Source organism: Echeneis naucrates, chromosome 8 (assembly GCF_900963305.1).
Source record: "Echeneis naucrates chromosome 8, fEcheNa1.1, whole genome shotgun sequence".
In the NCBI taxonomy this organism is placed as follows: Eukaryota; Metazoa; Chordata; class Actinopteri; order Carangiformes; family Echeneidae; genus Echeneis; species Echeneis naucrates.
In genome coordinates this window covers 14,657,706-14,680,578 of record NC_042518.1, presented here as the reverse complement: position 1 = coordinate 14,680,578, position 22,873 = coordinate 14,657,706, and the positions used below count along the sequence as shown (strand labels likewise).

Here is a 22,873-nt window from a genome sequence, read left to right as displayed (position 1 = left end):
AGATAGATAGATAGATAGATAGATAGATAGATAGATAGATAGAAAGATAGATAGATAGATAGATAGACAGGCAGATAGACAGATAGATAGACAGATAGATAGATAGATAGATAGATAGATAGATAGACAGGCAGATAGACAGATAGATAGATAGATATAGACAAACATATATATAGATAGCTACCTGTCCTTCTCCTTCTCCTCGACCCTGGCGGCGGATAGTCAGGCTTCCCTCCTCTGCAAACGGCAGGTTCTCTGAAGAGCTGCCGCTTCCTCCCGAGCTGGGATGGGGGGAAGATGGAGGGTGGGGCGAGGAGGAATTTACAATCGGAGGGTTGGTCTCAGGCTGGATGGAGGGTGATGGGAGTGGAGATGGCGTGGGTTGGTTACGCCTGGCAGCTGCCACCAGCTCAGTGACAGGGCCGCTGATGGTCCGCCGTCGGTTGACCACTTCGCCGTCCAGACCAATTGCATCACGTGTTTTTCCCACCTGATAAACACACATTCCGTTGGTTGGTTTGTGTTTTAGATGAGTAACTGCATAAAAATGTGTGTATAATACAACTTTGACTAGACAAACTGTTCTCTACAATACCTGCAGGAAATTCTTCTGTAGTGCCATGCCTTTGGCTCCACCCCCTATAGAAGACATTTCCAACATGGCAGCAATGCTCCTCACACTACCCATGCTGCTTGTCTCCACGGCACCTGTCTCCACAGACACCCCCAAGTCGCTGGCCCGCCGTTGTTGGTGGTAAGGTACATCCAGCATCCCTCCTGTGGTAGTCAGTGCGTGCTGTTGTGCGTTGGCATCTGTCAGGTTGGAGTTGGAGCTGGAGATGGCAGAGCTGGAGCGTTTGGGCGGTGGTGGTGGAGGACCTTTCTTCTTCTGACGGAGAGCGAATGACTGTGTCTGGTTTCGGTTGGTATTCTTTTCCTGGTTTCGGACTGAGTGGCTGCGGCTGACACGGTGGGTCACTGTAGCATATTTACCTCCATCCGCTCTGACAACAACTGAGTTCTGACCTCCTGCTAGCTCTGATTCTCCTCCTCCTACTCCTCCTCCTCCTCCTCCTCTTCCTCCGGCCCTGTCGTCACACTCTCCATCTGACACGGCGTGTCGGTTCAAACTGTGGGCACGTTTTTTCTGGAGCACTGAGGGCTCTGCTCCTTCTCCCTCAGCCAGCTCAGCCTCTGGTGGGAGGCAGAGGAGAGGAACCTGTGGCTGTTGGTTGTCCCTCACCTCCATCACCTGTGCCTGTGGGTGGTGCTGAGGGTGTGTCTGGTGTGGCTGAACCAGAGGTTGTTGCTGCTGCGGCTGCTGAGGCTGCTGCTGAAGCTGAAGCTGGGTACATGGTGCTCCACGGTGGGTCGGGGATTGAGGGGGATGTGAACGAGGCGACTGAGGTCTCTCCCCCTGGATGAACTGGGGGGCTGGCTTGGGTTTGGTCTGTGGGGAAGATGCGCTCTGGGCGGAGGAAGTGGAGGAAGAGGAAGAGGTTCTGGTCTTGGTGGGGGTGTGAGGCGGTGTGTAGGGAGGAGCAGGCTGGGAGTGGGAGTGGGCGTGACGGTGTTTGCCTTGAGAGGAGACGCTGCTCCTGTGGAAGGAGGAGCTTCCCTGGCTGCTCTGCTGCCTCATAGTCCTTGCCTCTTTCTTAGGCGGCCCAGTGCCTCCTCCCCCGCCTCCTGTCATCACCTCGTCGTGATCTTTGCTGAGGCTGCGTGTTCGCTGGGCTTTGACATCTGGGCCTGGCTGGGTCATGGCACTCTGTAGCTCAGTGCTCAACTCGCTGTCCTGGAAGGTGCTCATCTTTGGAGACATGACCTCTGAAGGGAGAATGAACCAGGAATCATTTCAACAGGACTGAAGGTCATGAGCGTCCTTTTAGAGAAATGAAACTTCAAAGAACATGTTTAACCTCTCAAAAGAAAAAGCAGTAGGTTTAGATCTAAAGGAAAGTTTACTGTGGTCAAATGTCCATCTGTTAGCTTACCGTCTGGAGGCGGGCTATCCACTGACATGACTTCCTGCTGCTGTGTGATTGGCGGGGGCTTCTTTCGGAGGGAGCCCCGCCCATCTGAACCACGCTGGATTTCAGCCAGTCGCTTCACTGCCAGCATCAACTTCTTCTGATGGCCTTAAGCATCAACAGATACATATTGTACAAAATACAGTTTATGTTTCGTTGAGAAAATTAGAAAGTAAAGTATGTTTTGTCTTATTATATTGTATGCAGTAAAAATCTAAAGTGAACATAGATTCTACTACTACTACTACTCTGAAGTCACGAAGCAACATAGAGCAAATGGTTATTAGTCAAAAAATTCACATCACATCAACGTAAAACATTTTCAGTTACTATGCATAGTTAAGATGGAGCCTAAAAAGAAACATGAAGATTGCAGCTTATTTAATTTTCCACATAAAACAACAATAGCTAAACTAACAACTATGGAAAACTGTCAGATTTGAACAATTTCTTTTGTGAATTGATTAAATATAAATAATATTAGATGGCTACATAAAAATCTGCCATCCATCCACTAACTGAGAGGAGTAGTAAGTGGAACTATCATGTTTACTCGCTCTACTTGTTATACTTCCTAATGTAAAGAGCCTATTTATATAGCCTATATGAAGTTTTACCATTAGACTTACCCAGTTTGGTGATGCCTATTTCCTGCAGGTCCTCCCAGGTGATGTCAGTGATAAAGTCGATGTTTTCATAACCGTTCTGAACCAACACCTGGTGATACTGGCTGAGACCAATGGCAGACAACCACTCTCCTAGATTGGCCTATATAGTACAAATATCACTGCTCAGAAACATGTAGCCTAAAACAGGCTCAGACTGAGATCTGGGTGAGACAATAAGCATATCTGGCATTTCACCAACAGAAAGCTATGACGTATACTGAGAGATGGACCATGACAGCAGTCATGATACCAGGCTAGCATCTATAATATTTGGTAATCAGGGTGGAGGAAGAGACTGTGTGGGCGTGTGCGTTTTACTTACAGGTTTCTGATCAGGCAGCCACTCTTGGACACTTAGCTTGTTAATCTCTGATGTCATTTTCTTTCTGTGACCTGGTTTAGTTATCCCAATAGCTGTCAGATCCTACACATAAACAAACAAAACACACAGTTTTAAGCAACATACTGTGCTAACACATGCAGACTTTTACACACAAAAAATCTCCAATACTTCAGCAGTCTCTCGCTCTCTCTCTCACACACAGAGTAAAACTTGCAACATAAAGAAACACGAGGCAGCGTGATGCCTAGTGAAAGCTTCAGCCAGTTGAAGAGAAAAGAGCGGGAATGTAATGGTCTGAAAATGATAAAAGCGGAAGTGCAAAGGGAACAATGTAAATGTCTACAGCAAAAAGGAAGCACCCATCTTAAAGCAGTCAGTTTGATCCTCCATGATTTCATTCAAAGTCAGCTCTTAATTTTACATTTCCTATCAAAAGGTCACACTGACAGAATTTGAAATTACAGAGTGGCTTGAGAACTGAACGGTGCATCATCCTGTCAATGTCTGTCTCAACACTTTTATACACACCTTTACACACACATACACACTCATCAAAAATTTAATTCACATGGGACATAAAAACACAATAGTAGGGGCAATCATTTTATGACAAGTCTGATAACAATGCTCTTTCAAATTCAGCTCAGCACTGAACCTTTCAGCATGCACAAATACAGCCAGGGTAAGTGTCTATATGCAAATAATTTATATGAGCTATAAATTATTTACACTAAGGTGAGTTAAGGTGGTAGAGAGCATCAGTGTAGTTCCTCAGAGCACACGGTAGCAGTGTTGAAGGTGAAGGGAGGGTCGGCGGTTGTATGGAAATATTTTCATTTTCATTTTCAAGGCCCAGCATCTATTGTTAAATACACTTAACTTCAGCCTTTCACCTTGGTGGAAATTAAATAAAACTAGTGTAAGAAGTCATGAAAACTCCAGCCAACAGGTCCCAGTTACTTTACAGCAGTCTGGTTAATTTATTGTTTTTTTTTACCGACTATATGTTGGTGAAGGAGTGTATGTTTTTAATACAATTTTTTCTTTTTTTTTGTTTTAGTTTTTTGCTTCAGTAATTCAGACTGAGTTCTGCTCAGTATTATAAATCTGGGTCTATTTGAACATATGATCCTGTAAAATTCTTATTGGATCCTTTTTGTAGAGTCTGATGCAATGTAACAGTGACCCTGTATTGTACGTTTACAAACCTCCGTAGAAAACACACACCAAGTTTATAACAAAGCCAACAAAAATATTAGTCTCTTTGGAAAATTACAACCATTTTCACAGGTTTATGTCTTATTAAATGGACAAAAAAATTCATGAAGTGCGCACTTGGAGATTTGTGAGAAGAATCATAAAAACTGTAATATTCAAGCAAAGCTCTTTTTTTTCATTGCTTTAAGTGGTCACTGTTATTTATTAAATAATTATACTATGTATATAGTTAGGCATAATACATTTTTGTATTACTAGACACCAAACCAAAACCAACAGTATCATAACTGTAGTATACAATATGCTGATTTTGCTTTTGGATAACATTTTACAGATACAGGCCTCATTACACATGACAGCTGAGCATGTGTGCTGTCTGGAAAATTAACATGATTAGCTAAAATCTTAGCACAGGAGGTGAGATGGATATTGATTTTGGAATTTGGGGTTCTTTCCAAAAGGTTCCTGCTGAATCAGCAAAATTCCAGTCCAGTCAGACAGCAGTGGAAAAGTTGTCTTTTTGAAAAAGAAACAGCCCTTGTGGGGAATAATCAGATTTTATGACTTGAACTTGAGAATGGAATTTGCTCAATTCACTTTAAACTGCTGGAGGTGTAAATTGAAAGAGCCCCCCTTCATGGTAATATTTTTGGACACTTACTTCCTCGCTGGAATCATTACTACTCAAACCTCGATATCTAGCCATGAGTGTTGGTATCTACCTTCTTATCTTACTTTCAACAAGAAAGTGATGAGGCACTTTTTTTCTAAATGCATTTTTTGTAGAAAACACCACTTTTGTTTATGCCATCCATTGATAGAGCTGCACTTTGAGTCATTTATTTTAATGTAGCGTATTTATATGTTACAGACTAGTCATTAATATAGGTGTAATAACAATATTAACTTAATTTTGACACTGCATTGAAGTCTGTCACAAAAGTACCAGGGGTCAGAGAGAGATGAAGGTCAATACCAGGTCAAGGGTGAGATGTGAAAGGGTAAGCCAGGACAGGTTCGGTAGGACAAAGGGAAGAAGAATAGAGGTCAGCTTGGTTAAGTGGTTTAATTGTGCTTATTTTTTCAAGGAAAGGGCATACATGCATCTTGAAAACATCAAGGACAGCACAAATCAGTGTTGTCTCCATTGCGGTCCTTGGAGGTGCCTGTGACATCTCTGGGCTTCAGGGTCAGTTGCCTTACCTCTGGGGTCATTCGACTAATGGTGGGCAAGTCATACCCAGCACCCAGGAAGTTTGGAGCGTAGACCTGCAGCTGAAAGTTGCTCAGCCATTGGACAACGGCCTCTGAGCTCTACAGGAGAGAAGACAGGGGGCATGTGGTCACTGGCTCCGTGTCTGCTTCTTCAACAGCCACTTTTCCTCAGCAGGGCCAAGCAGGGCAAGAGGCCACAGTGTGGTCACTATAGCAAGGGACTGATTTCTTTCTTAACGTATCCTTTCAATTAGTCTGTATTATTAGCACAAAGACAAGTTATTATACAGTTATAGATGGTTATAATGATTAACTGTCATTACACCATCCATTTCATCATAAGGTCAAAAAGTCAGCCCAGATGAGCCCTGCTTGGCCATGTAGTGAAAACCAGGCCCATGTTTGGAAGGAGGAAGACCCTGCCTCAACTATCTGATAAGAACTACACATTACATCAAACTAATCTGCTTCTGATGCTTGGCGGCTGGAAGGTAAAGAATTGTGCCGTTTCTTCGGCAGGCCAGAACACATATTGTGGTGGTGAGCACACTCACATACTCAGCCACGACAATAAAAGCTGGAAAGCTTATAGCTAGCTTGTTAACAGGAACGTATCAGTAAAAGAAAGAATGAGGTGTTCATGTCCATCTTTAGAAACAGACATTGGGGAGTAAAGGAATGAACTTTGTTACTGAACTCTTGCTGCTAGACTGGTAAGTGAAGAGCTGTTCATGCTAATATTGGCTTCTTTGAACCTGACAGAGTTATTGTCTGTGTGTGTTTGGTCACTTGGAGGCAGTGAAAACTGGTATATTATCCAGTCATTTGTTCAGAGCCACATCTCCTTACACATGGCAAGTGCAAAGCCAAAACCTTTTTGCTATGTTTCTGCCAACTCCTTAATAACAACTGCTTTATAAGTGACGCACCAGCAGTTCACTGTACCCGGATAAACTTCCTTAAAGCTGACAGGAGCTGTAGATTCAGATTCAAATGATCTGTAGGTTTTTCCTTACACTTTCATTCATACCTATTTGCATTTGACTATAAATGATAGACTACCTATCATTATTAATGAAGTGTTTAAGACACTCTTCAACTTTTATGGCTGCATCCCCATTTAATAAATCCTCAGGACTTAAACATAAAAATATAACACATAATCCTGGAAGAGAGAACAGATGTCCCAGTTAAGATAGCTACTTATTTGCTGTAAAGTCCAGCTTGAACTGCTGATGCTGCTAAGGGCATCACTTTAAACTCCCACATCCCTCCTGTCACTTCTCTCTTTCTGCACTTGGTGTTTATTTCCCCCTCATCCTCATCTTCTCCTATGACCATCCTCTTCCTCCACATTGTCTCTCAATGCCAATTAGGGTTCTTTCCCTTCTTTCTTCCTCTTTGGTGTGCCGAGGGGAATATTAGGACACTAGGTACTGAGGAAGCAGGACTCAGGCTAACAGATGGCCACGAGAACATGGCTTACATGACAGCACACACACAGGCAAGCAATTTACACACTGCCACCATGACCACCTGCTATTTAAAGATGCTCATTGGTACATCAAGCTTGAAATTATTATACAATGAGCATTGAAATTAAATGTGGACCCCCACACGTATACAAACACTTATATGCACCCACACTCTACGCTCAGTGACAGCTTACTGTATATGATGTAAGCTCAGATTTCACACTTCCACCCACAGTATGTATGCTGCTGGGAACCTGCCAGCACACGCATGCACACACACACACACACACATACCCATATCTGAACTATTGTAATACTTGCCTAAGGTGCATGTTGCAATGATCGAATTAGAGACTTTTTTTTTTTTTTTTTTAAATCAGCAAAGAAAGAAAAATACCGCAGTGGAAGAAGAGAAGCTGCAACTAAAAGGAATGAATAACGATGGGTACCAAGAAATAGATAAACAAGGGAGGAACAGAACTCTCTCACCCAAACAGACTCACCAGCCTCTTGTTCACAGACTCAAGCAAAAACAAGCCCGAGAGGTGCCACTCACGCACTCACCGTATCATGGCTGCATCCCAACACACGCAGCACGGATGAGGCCAGTTGAGAGAGAAACCGCTGGGACATCTTGGTGCCTCTTTTGTCTCTATATCAGTGTGTGTGTGTGTGTGTGTGTGTGGAGTGTTGTGGTTGAGGTGACTGAAGAGCTACATTCTCAGTAGGATGTTGATAGTGGCGACTTTCTTCTTTTTCGTGTGTTTGTAGAGGACTGAATCTGTGGGATTTTTGGACTGTCCTACCTTCCCTTCGCCTGTTCCCTCCCCCTTCCTGGTTGCAGTAGCGTCATAAGGAGGTGCTTCATGAAGTGGACAGCCTGATTGGCTCGATGTGCGAGAGGAGCTGGCAGAGCCTGCTGAGGGAAATATCATTGGCCAGTTTCAAGCTGTCGCCCTATCACGGTGTACTTATTTTGATCAACACATGAGTTTACTCATCATTTAACCTTAACCTCTACCTTCCTCCACCAAGTTATTATTGGACTGTCGCTTTCATTGCATACATGCAACCTATCAAATTCTCGCTTTACCATCTAAAACAAACCCTGTAAACTAATCACACCCATCTACCCTTCTTCCTACATCCCCTTTGTTGGCCATCTGTCTCTCAAACCTGCCAAGATCTGTGTGCGTGAGATGTGATGACATTTTGAAAGACCAGTGGATTGTGACTTCGTCTTTTTAGTCCAACTCTATCATAAAGAAACGGCCTTTCAACCACACTAGTTTCACATCACTCGTGAGTTTGGTTACTGTGTTCTACCTGGAGGCTGTTCCACAGACTTCGACTGCTCCATTAGATGCTCCTTTGCTTTGGCAGACTGCGACAAAACTGTGGCTAATAGCTGCAGGTACACAGATAAACACACACACACACACACACACACGCATATTAACAGACATGCTGCAATTTACAATTTTGCGGTATGACAGTGGCTACAGTGGCCGCTAAACTAATCAGAGAACGCAAAATACGGTAATCTGTTTATCTGGGTAATACTGAGACAGTCACATCACTGAGTCATTTTACTGACACAGCAATAGCTATCCAGGTTTGCTGGGCTTCGCTAGCATTAGCTACCAAGTAAAGCTATTTGACAAAACGGTCAGTCACAAACACATTATGGTTTACTTGTATTCTTTTTACGAATACTAGATTCGTATTTGTTGATCCTACAGTAAATTGTAAAACACAGTATACACTGACTGCTTCAATCTGCCTATAAAACAGCAAACTCAATTTCCTGTTCATATAGTGACAAATTATTATAATTAAATTACCTATGGTGACCCTCAAGGTGGACTGATACCTTTATATAAAAGTGCATGTTTGCAATGAAAAGGTAAATTGTATGGCTACCTCTGCCCTCTCACTCACAAACAAAAAATGGCAATTCTACTGTATGGCCTCCACATCTCAGTACTGTAGATTGATCACTGTAGGTAAGCCTGTCTTTGGTCGATGTTCCACATTAATCACATGTAAACCCTGGTTCTGAGGATTCCCATATGAGGAGTGCCTTACAATCTGCCTAGCACAGAGGAAAAGTGAATGGAGAGAGCCAGAGAAGTCAGTGCACTGGGGGTCTAATGCTGCTGTGTGGATGTTCTATTAGTTTAAAAAAAAAAAAAATGCCTCAGTTGCAGTTTCTGAACAAGATTCCTACTGAAAATGTCTAACATGTGACGGCTTCAGACAACAGCATGCGTCTGTGCTTGGAGATAATACGAATGTCTTTCTTCAGATGAATGTCCCGTTGAAAGAATAAACAATACCTTTGGTGTTTAGATGATGATGGTGAAACATGGCTGCATTTATTTCTCGTTAGTTATTGAAATTCTTTACTGAAAACGTATATTCTCAACTAGCTTTGTCCCACAAGTCCTGGGAAGAAGCTGGAATCTGTGATCTTTACACTGGTTTGAAGTGGTCAGGATTAGATTAGATTACTCTATCTGTACACAAATGTGGTGATTGCTTTTGTTTCCAGGTCATCGATAATCAAATCTGAAGGTCCTACACAATCCTGTTGCTCAATAAGAACATTCTTATTTCCCCATTTAGTCATGGATGGATACACCTACTGAAGAATACATGAATACATTTTGAAAACAAATTCTCAAGGGCTTCCTGTAAACGATTCAGTACATGAATCTACATGTAATCCATTACATGTGAACGGTTTATTTCCTGCAAACGTATGATGAAATTAATGGGAAACTAAAGAGCTGTCAGAGAAAACAATACATCTTTATTTAAGCAGTTATTTTTGTTCGATCTCTGCAGGAAATTTTTCTTTTTGGTTATTTTTAGTTTCCTTTGATTGTATTAATGTGCATTTCCTGCGATACTAAATAATTTTTAATGATCTTTCTAGTTTCCTTTGTACGTGTGTGTCTGTGTCGTACCTTCACTCCCTCAGCCTGTGCATGAAGGATGTGTGCAGCACTGCCAGCACTCTGACCGCTGCCTGAAGACCTCACACTGGTGACACTGCCAGAACTGCCCACACTGCTGCGGTCTCCACCTGCAAAACGCGCGCACACACACACACACACACAAACATGCATTCACACACATGCAACCGACCAAACATTATGTATAGATTTTATGCATACAAATAGACACATGCAACAAACAGATGGATGCATACAGACATACAGTCACATGCACAGCCTCACACACGCACACAGACATACATTGAGTGGTTTAGCTGGTTTCCAAAGCAACATGGTAAAAGACGTGACTCTCCAATGAAATGCACTGGGCAGCTTGAAGTTGGATGGATGGGATGGATGGACAGACAGACAGAAAGACGACTGTTGGATGACTTAGTTACAAACAAAAGTGGAGTAAACAAGACAAACCTCTTGGCTTTACACACACACACACACACAGCGCTTTCAGTCTTTCTCTCACACACACACACACACACAGTAGACTGATGCAGATGGCTGCAGTTCTACACATGAGGCCACTGAGTCTAACTAAGGTTTGGATGGAGAGATAAGCAGTACATGGGAGACTGTCAGGAGCAGGTCAAAGAGTATCTGAAAGCCTTCAAACAACTTTCTCTTGAACTCAAAGAAATGGATCAAAATACTCTGATCTTGGGGACATGGACACTTAAAAGTCAGTGTCAGCCATTTTTGAATGGATATCAGATACTGTTTGACCCCTGGTCGGAGCTTAAGGAGCCAGGGGTTGAGGGCTCAGCGCAGCGCGGCTTGGTTACCTGCCACGGGTTTGCGCAGTACCCAGATCTCTTCGTTGGAGCCTCCATGGGGCCCGCTGGACGGGGTTGGAGAGCTGTGAGGACTTGCCTCTGACCCGCGACAACCTTCAACACAGAACACCACTGTTAGCCGCTAGCGACCCTAAACTGACCTAGGACACATTGCTATCTTTCTACTTATAGAGCAACCACAATCTTTTTGTTTCTTTTTTGACCATTGGGGGCCAGTGGAAGAAATGTCGAATGCAGTACCGACATAATCATGTTAATCAAGTCCAAAAGTTTTAGCATATGACTAATTTAAATGACCAGTAGACACAGAGTAAAATAGGTATTTGGAATTGTGTCTCTGGCCTTTGAACTTTAGTCTAATATTCTCTGTCCTTTTATGCCTGTTAGCTTCGTGAGAGAAAATTTTGTCTTTGTCTTATGCTGTTGAATTTGCTAGCAAGTTGCTAGTTTTGGTTCGACCTACGTTATCGCAGGTCTTGTCTGCTGTGAACAAGGTTAATGACAATAATAAAACACTGAGGGTGAAGGACGTGAAATCAAAATTGTTTGATTGTAGGGAAAATAGGGATTTGTCCATTTTTAATGTTCTCAAATGTTGCTCTACTCATTTAGCTACAGTGCATCCATAAACCAAGTAATTTGTAGTTATTTCTTATTTTGTTACATGGTGAGGTGAATCTAAGCCTTAGAATAGATGTATATCAATTTTATTCTCTAACACTTGAATCTATAATCAATTAAAATATGGACTACACTGGAGATTTTTGCTGCAACCTTAAATATACACTGTTTGCCCCTTAGGTAGGTTGACCTTTAGAGATTACAGTGATTTTCATTTAGATATCAATGACCAACCAACTAGAATTACTGTTAAATGCTGATATTTTTTCAGATCTAATTTGAAGAACTACAGTCATGATGGCTCTCAGCGATTTAACTGAAGGAAACCTTTCTCTGCACAAATAAATCTGTTGTCATGGACGACTCTCTTGGAAATCTGCCTTTTCATAGTTGATCATTTTGGAAAGTTAAGGGTAAATTGGGGTTAATTAAATTAATTCCAGACTTTTCAAGATAGGAATTACAGCGGGACCAACAGGAGAGCAGGGTGATGGGGTAAAGGCAGATAAGGAAGTCTATTAAAAGGATATTTAAATTTCAAACTCACATACCACACTTTCATTCTCATACACATACTCACTCACGCACACACAGAAAAAATACAGTATATATATATATATATAGATATAGATAAATGAAGACATTTATATACCAATAGTACATAAATAACATAACATGAATATCTGTGTATATACACATATATGCCATAATGTACATACACATACATATATAATGCATCAGTAAGTGTGTGATTATATATGTAAGCCTTGTCAGAATGGGGCTGCTGTAGTGCATTTGGAGTGTCATAAACCATTATAAACATCTTAGTAAGGGTTTATAAATGGTTTACATATGTGACCAACAGTGCTCCAGAGAAACACACAACAAAAAAAAAAAAAAAAAAGATATTTTGCTTCCATGTAATGTCGCAGCTCCTTCTTGTGGCCATTTTGCATACCTCCAAGTGACTTCAGACAAATGACTGATTTCAGTCCGCTGATTTGCCAAAAAGCTCAACAAAACTCATTAATGCGTCGTTATAATTGACTTTATTGGGGCGGTGAATTTCAATGTTTTGACCTAATGACATCAAATTTTATTCACACGGAGGAGACAAAATGATTTCCAGTGAAGGTTCTCATTAGCAGAGAGGAAAGTACAGGCTTCACAGTTAGTGAACACCTTACCTGTAAAACATTCTGGGTGACATTTTCTAACAATGTATCTCTGCTTCTTACACAACAGTTCACATTTTATGCTCTATCAGTTTCACATTTTTCCCATGCATGATAATAAATCCTTTAAGCCTGTATCTCTCATCTCTTGCGACCAAGAAAGGCTCCCAAAAAGCCAAAGACAGTTTTGAATAAATTTGCATTATCCCAGTGTTGGTGTAGTGTGAGTAGAATTTTTCAGAAAGCAGAAAATATCACCCGTTAATGTCAGAAAAGTTTGTCTTTCAAAGGAACATCTCCAAGTAAACCCCTGAGACTAACTTATACAAAAAACAAATTCATATTTGTACTGAGCAATTTGAGCAAATTGATTTCAGCACATTCATGGCGTAAGTATTGACACCTCTCCACAACCACACACACTCTCTCACACACATAAAAGGTATCGTGCGTGAGTAAAAGTGGTGTTAAAAGGATAATTTGTGACAATAACACACAGGACAAGGACAGAACGGAAAACACCCTATCTGCTCAGAAAGTCGCTATTGGGCATGTGTGCATAAGAAACTAGGGTTGTCCGAGGGAGTGGGACAGTGGTGATAAGGAGGGAAGGAGGAACGAGGACGAAAGGAAGGAAAGAAGGGAAAAAAGAACCACAACAAACAAGACATTTAACGGAATCAGCAAACTGAGATGAACAGAAGTTTGTGCAAAAAAAAAACAAAAAAAAAACAAAACTTTTTTTCCCCATTCTTCCATGTTTGAAAAGTAATTTAATAAAATTCATAAAAACCACCACAAACACTAAAGTGGAGACCAAACTTGGATGAGAAATGTCTCTGTAGTGTTTATCACTGCTACTGTCTACCATGAAAAAAAATATTTTTTTTTTTTTGGATGGTTGGCTTTTGTCCCACAAAGAGCTGATTATAATGGGGCTGATAATAGGCCTGATTAGTAACCCTGAAATGAAGCTTAACAGGACTTAACAGTGCACTTCACTATGACAATGAAAATTACTGTGTGCACAGGAACTTTAAACCCACTAATAAAATCAGTTGGTGAAAAAAATTCAGACTATATCTAATTATAACAATTGGGTTTGAATTCAGTAAGTATTAATTATTACCAATTACTCATGTAGGACGTTTCTGTGGCTTAGTGCAATTGATCAAATCTGGATTGCACTTGACATTGACAAGTAAGTTAAAATTGGGATTTACTTTTCTCTTTATTAAGAGGAATTTCAAATCAAAAGTTTATTTAAATGTACTATTTATGGGATTTTATATAAGTTCAATGATCAAGTCACCTTTCTGTTTCATCTTTCTCTCCTTGGAGTGAGCTACTGTGATATGAATGTAAAGTAGACTCTATAAAATCTCTCTGTGATGGAGATGGCAACAGTAACAACAGAACAACTAAAGTTATACAGTATGAGCAACACATAAAATTACATAAATAATGATCATAACAGAAAACTTAAAAGGATGCCCTCAATGTCTAAAACACCAAATAGAATCTGACATGGCCAATAGAGATTTCATTGTCATATTGTTATTAACAGCAGGAAAGCATCCCTTAAAGTTTCCCTTAAACAGTAATAATAATAATAATAATAATAATAATAATAATAATGAAAAGGGGGCATGTACCTGGGGCAGTGGGTGTGTCTCCCTGTGGAGTTGTCACGGGCGACCTGTTATAGCCAAAGGAAGTGAAAAGTGGAAGCAGTGGCTGATGGGAATGTGGTGGAGGAGGAGGCGGTGGAGGCAGGATATGGATCTGATGGAACGTGGTGTCGTTGCCGTTGACTACCGCGTTGGCAGGGGCAACCGTCGCCGGGGGAACCAGCGGTATCTTTTGAAACTGTTGAGTGCAAATGACTGTGCTGGCCAAACCTAGATAACACCCACCGTGACGACACACCGAAAAACACACACAACCAGCCAACAGTGAACCAGCGCCACGTAACAAACAAACAACAAAACAGAATCACACATAAGAAAAGGGGAAAAAAACAAAATTAAAAACAAAGGCTGAAGTTTCAAAATTAAACAAAGAAATCAAAGGTAGTGAAGGACGTGGCTGATGTTGTGGGAGGATGGCCAGAAGGTGAGCACAAACAAACGTGGGCATAGTTGATTTGAAATGTGGTGAAAAAAGCAGTGATGGATGACGAAACTAAAGATGGGCTGACGGACAACGCCTGACAATCAACTCATCTTTTAACTATTAACATCATTAAATCTTCCACTCTTTTTTTGAGAGAGAAAGTAAGTCCAGTCAATATATTCTATGTGTGGGGGAAAAAAAACCAATGCAAACATGAAAGAATTGTATGTATGTGAATCTATTGATTCTATTGGCTCACAAGCCCACTCTCTGATACTACTGGTAAAGATACACCTGTATCTAAAAATATAGAAAATTAATAATAATATATATATATAGAGAATATTGTGATTATGTTATTAAAATATAACTGCTAGGTTTCAAAGTCCTAACCTGAACATGTGAGTAGCTAGCTATCTTTGTTGCTAATATGATTGATCTTTTATAACAAGCCAAAAACCCTTTGACAACTTTTCTCACTGTGGAAAGCAGATTGCAGAAAGATATTTCATAATTTCAGAAAGACAGAAGAGAAAAATCCTGAATGAGAGATTTCATTGAGACACAGGATCTAATAGATCAATCCAGTAGATGACTATAGCCAACTGTAAGACTGCCCAGTAAACTACTTGTTTCATCATGTCCATTGTGCAGTTTTATGCTGGTTGTTAGTGAGTCTGTGCAAATAATCTATTCAAGAGACAGCAGTAGAGAAATAAACGGAAGCTAAGTCAGAGGCTGTTAGTCAGCTTTAGATGTGATTGACTAAAATCGTTGGCAGTGATCTGTTCTATATGGCAGGAAAGGAGAGTTTCTGTCACTATATAAATGAAACTGATTGCACTTGTAGGGTGATAACACAGTGAACATGTTGCTGTGACATCACTACAATATTGTGCTCACTGCATTTTTTTTTTTTTTTACTGCAACAGCATATACAGCATGAGGCACAGCCTCGAAGCTAGATTAGACAATCAGACCACGTCCAACACAACACACCCGCCCTCGCTATCTGCTATAAAGTTCACTGAAGAGCTCTGTCACTTTCTGCTACTGTATTGTCACCACTCCTGATCTGCTGCTCTACTGAGTTCAGAGCTTCATTGTAGAGATGGAAAAGGTCACATAGTTGATGCAGAATATCAGGAAATGAAGAGTAAATTGTGGGTTCTTTCACATTTGCATAGTAGTCAGTTCCATGGGAGATGACTGACTGAACATTCATCATATATATATATATATATATATATATATATATATATGAAGTTAGAGTTCTCTGCAGTCTCTATACTTTGACTGTGTGCAGCACTGTGATGTGACTCAAGTGGGTGAACCCTTCATGGCCCAACATATCCCAGGATTCATTTCAAGCAGGTAATGATAATAATCTGGCAGCAAACAGTGCTGTGGCAGCAAACTTAATGGTGAGTTTCCACTCAGTTGAAATGTTGAATTAAAAAAAAAAAAAAAACAGGGACAGGAAAACCTCAAGTTTATAGGCAACAACAGCTTTATGACTGAACCAGATGGCAACTCATTGTGATGTCCACCGATGGTTTTGAGGCCTTAAATTTGTAAATTGGCAGTCACTATCTTGCCTTTTTGAAACCATAATTGGAATTGAAAGTGGAGCTGAGAAGGACTGGGGGCTGAAGCTGACCTGTACTGTACTGTCCTAATTAGTTGGTATAGTCTGCCAGTCACACAGTAGCCCTGCCCTAATATAGTCCATGGCTTGTGGCCTTTTTTCCTCTACATGGGACCATCATTTAAAAAAATTAACATGTTATATTGACTTGAAACTAGAGACTGATACTATAAACTAATTAGGACAATGTTTACTGAGCTAATAAATCAAGGAAGAAATAAAGAAATTTTCACGTAGATGGAAGGTGCTGGAAGTGGTATCCTCAAGCTATTCAAAACAGTTTTTGCTTTCCAAAACTTTCACTGACAAGTGAAATATGTAGCAACTATCACCATTCCAGGTAGTTTTTCAACTACTGGGCAAACAACATCACAATCCCAAATTTTTGAATGAACTGTAACACCACTTTTCTTTTGTCTGTGTAATGTCCGTAATTCATGTGATTGAATAAAGTTAGCCTCGACCTGTTTGTTGCTATGTATTCTAAATTTAACTGTGAAAGCTACTGCAAAAGTCAATATAATTAAAACTGCTGAATTTGGCTGATACATGGTTGGTCCCTTAACTGGTTAAAAAAGTTGTATGTAGCAGATGAGTAGAACAGCACATGGAGAGGAGACAGTCCAAGGAAGAATAGCCAGAAAGAATAATAATTAAAAATGTATGAAAAACAGAACAGTAAATGAAACATCCTGCTACAACAGCTGCTGGAGATCTCAAGTGTGTGTGCTTATGTATCCTGGCAGTGATTAGTCAGTATGCCGCAGCTGTTTTCTCTACTGTAGCCACGGCTGCTTTGTAGAAATGTACTCTTTGTTCAGACAGATGCAGCCATGAGGGGATTTTTCTCAAGCATGAAGCAGTTTCCCTGGTGGTAAATGAACCGATATGGGATATAGAAAAGAGAAAATGATAAGAAAGATAATGTTGGAGACAGAGGTGAGCTGTAAATCTGTGATCACAGGGGATGAGATGAGCAATTGGAGAGAGACAGACTTACAGACTGATACAAGCAGGCAAAATTACTACAGAGAGACGCACAGATGGACAATCAGAACAGCCAGACCTGTAGACAGACACTAATAGACAGTTAAAAACATCCGAGCCTCTTTGTGGCGATGCAGTGATGGATGGACGTGGATGTGTTCTCTGTATGTCTCACTGTGTTTATCTAAGATGGAGGCAGGAAGTTACAGTAATGGGAGGAGGTTTTAAGAGTTTGGCTCTGGCTTGTCAGCTTATCAGATGAAACTTAAAATGAAACTAATTATTATTCTAATTAGAATTATTCATTTATCGCTGTCAAGTCTTGACTTTATTAGCATATATCTCACTTCAAATTGATATACAATATTGGTTACTTGCGAAAAATAAAATGAAAAGAAATGACTCTTAAGTGTTTATAGTGATATGAAGCTAAAACTGGCAGAGTGAGCAGAGGAACAGTTTGTGCAGTTGACCAAAGCCAACATGAGAAATAAACTGCTGAGCTTTTGTTCTTTTTTTAAATTGGCAAAATAATATCCCCCTCAAAAAAAATCCCTTTTTGATTATTTTGACAAATATTGCAATGGTGAGTCGCAAGTTTAGTTAATGATGATAATTTTTACATATTTTGATATTCACTGAGAAACATTTCAAAATGGTGATGATGGGATTTTGCTTTACAAAACAAACGTTTTACGTTTATGCTGGAGAGTATCAATTGACAGCTCTGTGGATTTACATTTATCGGCATTTCCTGTGAATTGGATGGTACACTTAGCCATCTAACAAATTCTATTTTGTTTTTCTCAATTATGCAGCCCTGCTTTTCAATCAGGGTCTATTTATCGGAAATTTTTACACCACATAAAGTACAAAGAATCCTCTATATCCAGTCTAAATATCCATCCACTAGATCTTTGCTCAGAATTAAAAGGCAGTCATTTTCTAAGATTGCTAAACAGGCAAAAGATAAATATGATGAATTTACATTGATCGCTTACACTTTGTTTACAAATGTGAGGAACGGAAATAAAGCAGAATCGTTGGAGTATTTTATCTTCTATAGCTTCAGACATTGTACCACCTTTTAGATCAGTGGAGAATACACATGGGGAAAGAGTTTGAGCTGCCTGACCAGTAAGATTGTATCTTATGACTGTTTAGATGGAAACGCTGTTATACAAAATCAAATGAAGCAATTAAGGGGGAATGGATTCAGGGGCTTCTTTGGTATTTAAGACTTGACCTGGTGCATTCTTGTACAGCGGAACAAATAGATTGGCAGGAGCTTCGATAGCTGCAACATACAGTCATTCTGAGGAATCACCTGTCATTTTGGTACCTCAGACAGGAATTCAGGAGAATACATTTCCAAAATGGGTTCCAATATTCTGATCATCCAGATAAACAGATTTAAAGCCTTGGATTTACTGTGTCCACATTACTTAACAGGCACATTAATACAGTCACCAGGCCAAACTCCTAAAGGTTTTGTATTTGCATCGTAGTTTTGTTAAGTTTAGTTAAATTAGTTATAAATTCAGGTGACAGTGGAGTTAGAATGGATTAGATCCTCTGCAATGACGAGATAAAAGCTGTGTGTTTGATACAACTGTGCTGTTCGCAGACTCTCAAACATCTTTGCTTTCCCTGTGTGAGATGACAGATGAAATTATCTGATATGGTCTTTATTCTAACCACGGGACGTTGACTAAATATTGCCAGACATAGAAACTAATGAAGGTGATGATTTTGTGCATGTGCCTCAGGCATTTTTTAGCAATGACATCACTCCTCTTCTATTTTTTCCTCAAAGTTCATCCAAATACTTGTTCTATACTCCCGTGATTGATTTGCTGACACGTCAACAGACTGTCAGCATGGTTGTGTGTTTAAACTCCAACACACAGTCGCACACTCACGCACACAAATACACCTCATGCACATAGGGGGAGAAACACACCTGTGCGCTTGCTAATGACTTCCACCATGGTGGATGGGAAGTAGCCCACCCGATCATTTCCTGTTCTGTTGTCATGGATACAGCCTTTCCAACGTCCATCTGGGTGCTGCTCCAAAACCTGTGGAGGAAGACGAGTTTATGTTTCACAAAAAATTAAGGTGATGAAGTTTTGTTTTTATAAAAGAAAAGAACATCGTTTGACTGTCTTGAGCAGTCAGTCTCATGTTTTGTGTCAAACAAAAATGCAAAACTGAATGCATGAATGCTGAGTCATATAAAGCAAAACCAGATTGTTCAGTCAGCCCGCGAGGGAGGAAACATAGGCACAGCTTGGTTTCCTCATTACTGCAATAAAAAAACCAAAGGCAGCATAAATGTCTATGAATATTCATGGCTGTTGGGTGAAATACACTGTGTTCGTAGTAAATGAGGGAAACCACTTGTTCCTGCATTTTCATTGGTAATCTCACACACCAAGCAGAAACTGGAAATCCACTGGCTCACACTTCAAAACACAAACAGGGTGTTCATGGCCATGTTATGGTAAGAATTGAGCATTTTATGTGATTAAGTGATTTATCCAAGCACTTTGAGACTAGCACTTAATCCACCTTTTAAATTTTTATTAAAAGCCTACTAACTCATTCCAGGGAACTGGAAGAGCATTTGCAGGTAAAGGGGGAGCTGCGACTTTTTCTACATAACCTTCCTAATGAGTCTGTTGACCTGTAACTTCATCAAATGTTGCATGCAGGGAACCAACCAACCTAACTATCATCAATACCAATTAATTTGTTGTGAATTATTTTGATCATTTTGTTCCTACCACAGCAGAGCAGAAACTATTTGCAATGGCACAAATAGAACCATTTTTACATTTACTTAAACATCTTAAAATATGGCAGCACGGCAGCGTAGTGGTTAGCACTGTCGCTTCACAATAAGAAGGTCACAGGTTTGGTTCCCAGCCTGGGGCCTTTGTGTGCGTGGAGTTTGTATGTTATCCCCCGTGTGGGCTTCCTCCCACCGTCCAAAGACATCATGTTTGAGTTGTGGTAAAGTCAGAGACTGCCATTCCCACTTTTATATTTTAAGCCACACATGTTCAGTTAAGTCTGTTTTTCCTGAATGTATTTATTATTTTCATCATTCTACTCATTACCATGGTTTTAAGTGAGTATGTGCACCCTGGTCTTTGGGGTTCAGAAATCACTTAGTTTCATTAGTTAGTTTTCCATCCACATGGTCAACATCAAACAAGCCGGCTAGTGGGTGTTCCAATTGTTAGTATGTTTTCATTTTACATTTTTTCTCAATCTCATTTACTACATTGTTCAGAATACAAAAAAGAAAAAGCACACAGACCATATCTGGTTAACATATGTTTAGTTAAAAGAACTCAGCATGGTCATTTCAACATACTGACTTACCTCCTGTATTGGGCTGATCCTCCTAAAAGAGTCACAGCTGACTGCAGGGCTCCTTTTATATTGAGGGAAATGGTAATTGGAACCCACCATTTTGACAGGGGAGTTTGTTGGTGGTTGAGTTTGTAAGTTGTCCATACAAAGAGTTTTATTGTTAAAAATATGAAGAATATTTACCAAGTGTGTATGTGTTGATAGTGTACTTGATGTTGTGAAATTCTTTTCTTAGATTATGTAACTTGAATTGTAGGTGAGCTTGCGCATCAGCCCTTCACTAGGGAAAGTTGGTTTGATCCAACCTAGAAAGGTCCTGGCTCTGACAGTGGAGAGAGAGGAGAGCGCTATGCTGTCAAGAGCTTTGTCCATATATAACATGAGAGTCTGCTTACTCTCTATGCTGTTTGTGTGATTTGAAGCTTGTAAGTTTGTTATTTTACTTTCCAAGAAGCAATAAATTGGCATAATTGCAAATTTTGGTTCGCCTTGTTATGTTTACCCAGCCCTCATCCAAAGGAACCTTTTTACATGAGTTAACTGGTGACTCTAAATCGTCTGATGTGTGAGTGGTTGTTGGTCTCTGTGTGTCTCTGTGTGTTGGCCCTGTGATGGACTGGTGACCTGTCCAGGGCGACCCTGCCCTCACCCAATGTGAGCTGGGATTGGCTCCAGCACCCCCGCAACCAGGAAACGGATAAGCAGTTGAAGATGAATGAATGACTGAATCTTAAAATATCAGCCGATCCAGAACTATTTGTGTCTCTGAGTTGTGAGTTTGTGAATGATTTCTCTGCAGTTGAATGTATTTATTAGCGTGATGGGGTAAAAACAGTCTTTCAGAAGAAAAAGTAGAGAAAGGATAGAGACAAAAACAAAAGAGTGGCAGGTTTCTGTGTCACTAAAGTAAAAAAAAAAAAAAAAAATCTAAATGCCACTGTGACATCAGAAACGGTCAGCATTTGTGTGTGTGTGTGTGTGTGTGTTTTACCGTAATAACATCTCCTGCTTTGATGTTGAGGCTGGTCAGGTCATAGTTGTTGCAGTAATCTTTCAGCGCACGAACCTGAAGAGCTGCTGACGCATCTGAGGGACACACAGAATGAAATACAACAAACTTTACATCACAAGCCTTTTATTCCAAAATTCACAACCCTCTGATTGGTGTGTGATTAAGTTTTGCAGACTAACAAACACACAGCTAATTAGGTAACGGCTCTACAAGTAGATAATCCTGAAAACTCCTATTCACAAAATATTGCAAAGAAATGCTGTGGATTAACTAAAAACAAAACCAGGTACCTGAAAACTAGAGGATAAGTTATTTGTACATAACTTCCCTCAGAATCCCTCAAAACACCATCGTGAGCCAGTAAATTAACATGATCTCCATCTTATAGACAGCTAACTGTGTGCACACAGTGCTTTAACTCATGTAAGATTTATATTACAGAGGATATAACATGTTTTTACTTTCTCCCTGTTTCCAGTCTTTGTGCAAGGCTAAGCTGGCTAGGTGCTTTCTGTAGCTTCATGTTTAGCATTGTGTCAAAATGCTCATTTAATTTATTGGCAAGAAAATGTATATGAAAATGATAAAATTAAAAATGAAATCAAATAGAATGAATAAACCTAAATTGTTTAGCTAATCTGCTTCAAATTTGATGGTTTCTTTCATATTTGGGAAACTAAATTTGCATGTCACCATTCCCCTCCCACATGTCCCCTATCCATCCATCCATCCATCCATCCATCCATCCATCCATCCATCCTACCCCTCAGCAGTTGTTTGATCTCCCTGCTGGCTTGTGTTGCTGTGAATTGGTAGACGATGTCCAGTGCAGTCTGGCTGTACGTGTTCCTCACTGTGGCATTGATACCACTCTGTAAAGGAAAAATAAGATTATGGTGGGTGTGTTGAGATGTTTATTCATTTTAGTTTCATGCAGCTATGAAGAGAGAAAAAACTTTCAAAGGGTAGGTTTCATTTTCTGTTATAGCAAATTTTTTAATTTATGTTTCTAAATGAAAAAAATGTCTTATCGTAGTACTAATAATTACGTTACACTATCTAAATCCACTCATTAAAGAAATATCTAAACATACAGCTTCCAGTTACTTAAAAGTCATAAACTAGAGTCTCTTCATTCTAATTACACACCTTAGGGATGTGATAATCTACC

General features: G+C 40.1%; 1 protein-coding gene across 1 annotated transcript in view; it reads right to left on the bottom strand.

The window, feature by feature from the left end:
- Window positions 1-22,873, bottom strand: part of caskin1 (CASK interacting protein 1) — a 40,593-nt gene that overhangs the window by 6,000 nt on the left and 11,720 nt on the right. Inside the window, exons 7-20 of the mRNA XM_029508771.1 lie at window positions 22,466-22,574; window positions 21,682-21,776; window positions 19,270-19,387; window positions 14,212-14,457; window positions 10,749-10,853; window positions 9,922-10,040; window positions 8,276-8,357; window positions 7,756-7,868; window positions 5,463-5,573; window positions 3,021-3,122; window positions 2,660-2,798; window positions 1,995-2,138; window positions 596-1,827; window positions 185-490 (exon numbers count right to left, since the gene is read on the bottom strand). Of these exons, the coding sequence (XP_029364631.1) occupies window positions 185-490; window positions 596-1,827; window positions 1,995-2,138; window positions 2,660-2,798; window positions 3,021-3,122; window positions 5,463-5,573; window positions 7,756-7,868; window positions 8,276-8,357; window positions 9,922-10,040; window positions 10,749-10,853; window positions 14,212-14,457; window positions 19,270-19,387; window positions 21,682-21,776; window positions 22,466-22,574 (3,021 nt within the window). The remainder of the gene's footprint in view (window positions 1-184; window positions 491-595; window positions 1,828-1,994; window positions 2,139-2,659; window positions 2,799-3,020; window positions 3,123-5,462; window positions 5,574-7,755; window positions 7,869-8,275; window positions 8,358-9,921; window positions 10,041-10,748; window positions 10,854-14,211; window positions 14,458-19,269; window positions 19,388-21,681; window positions 21,777-22,465; window positions 22,575-22,873) is intronic.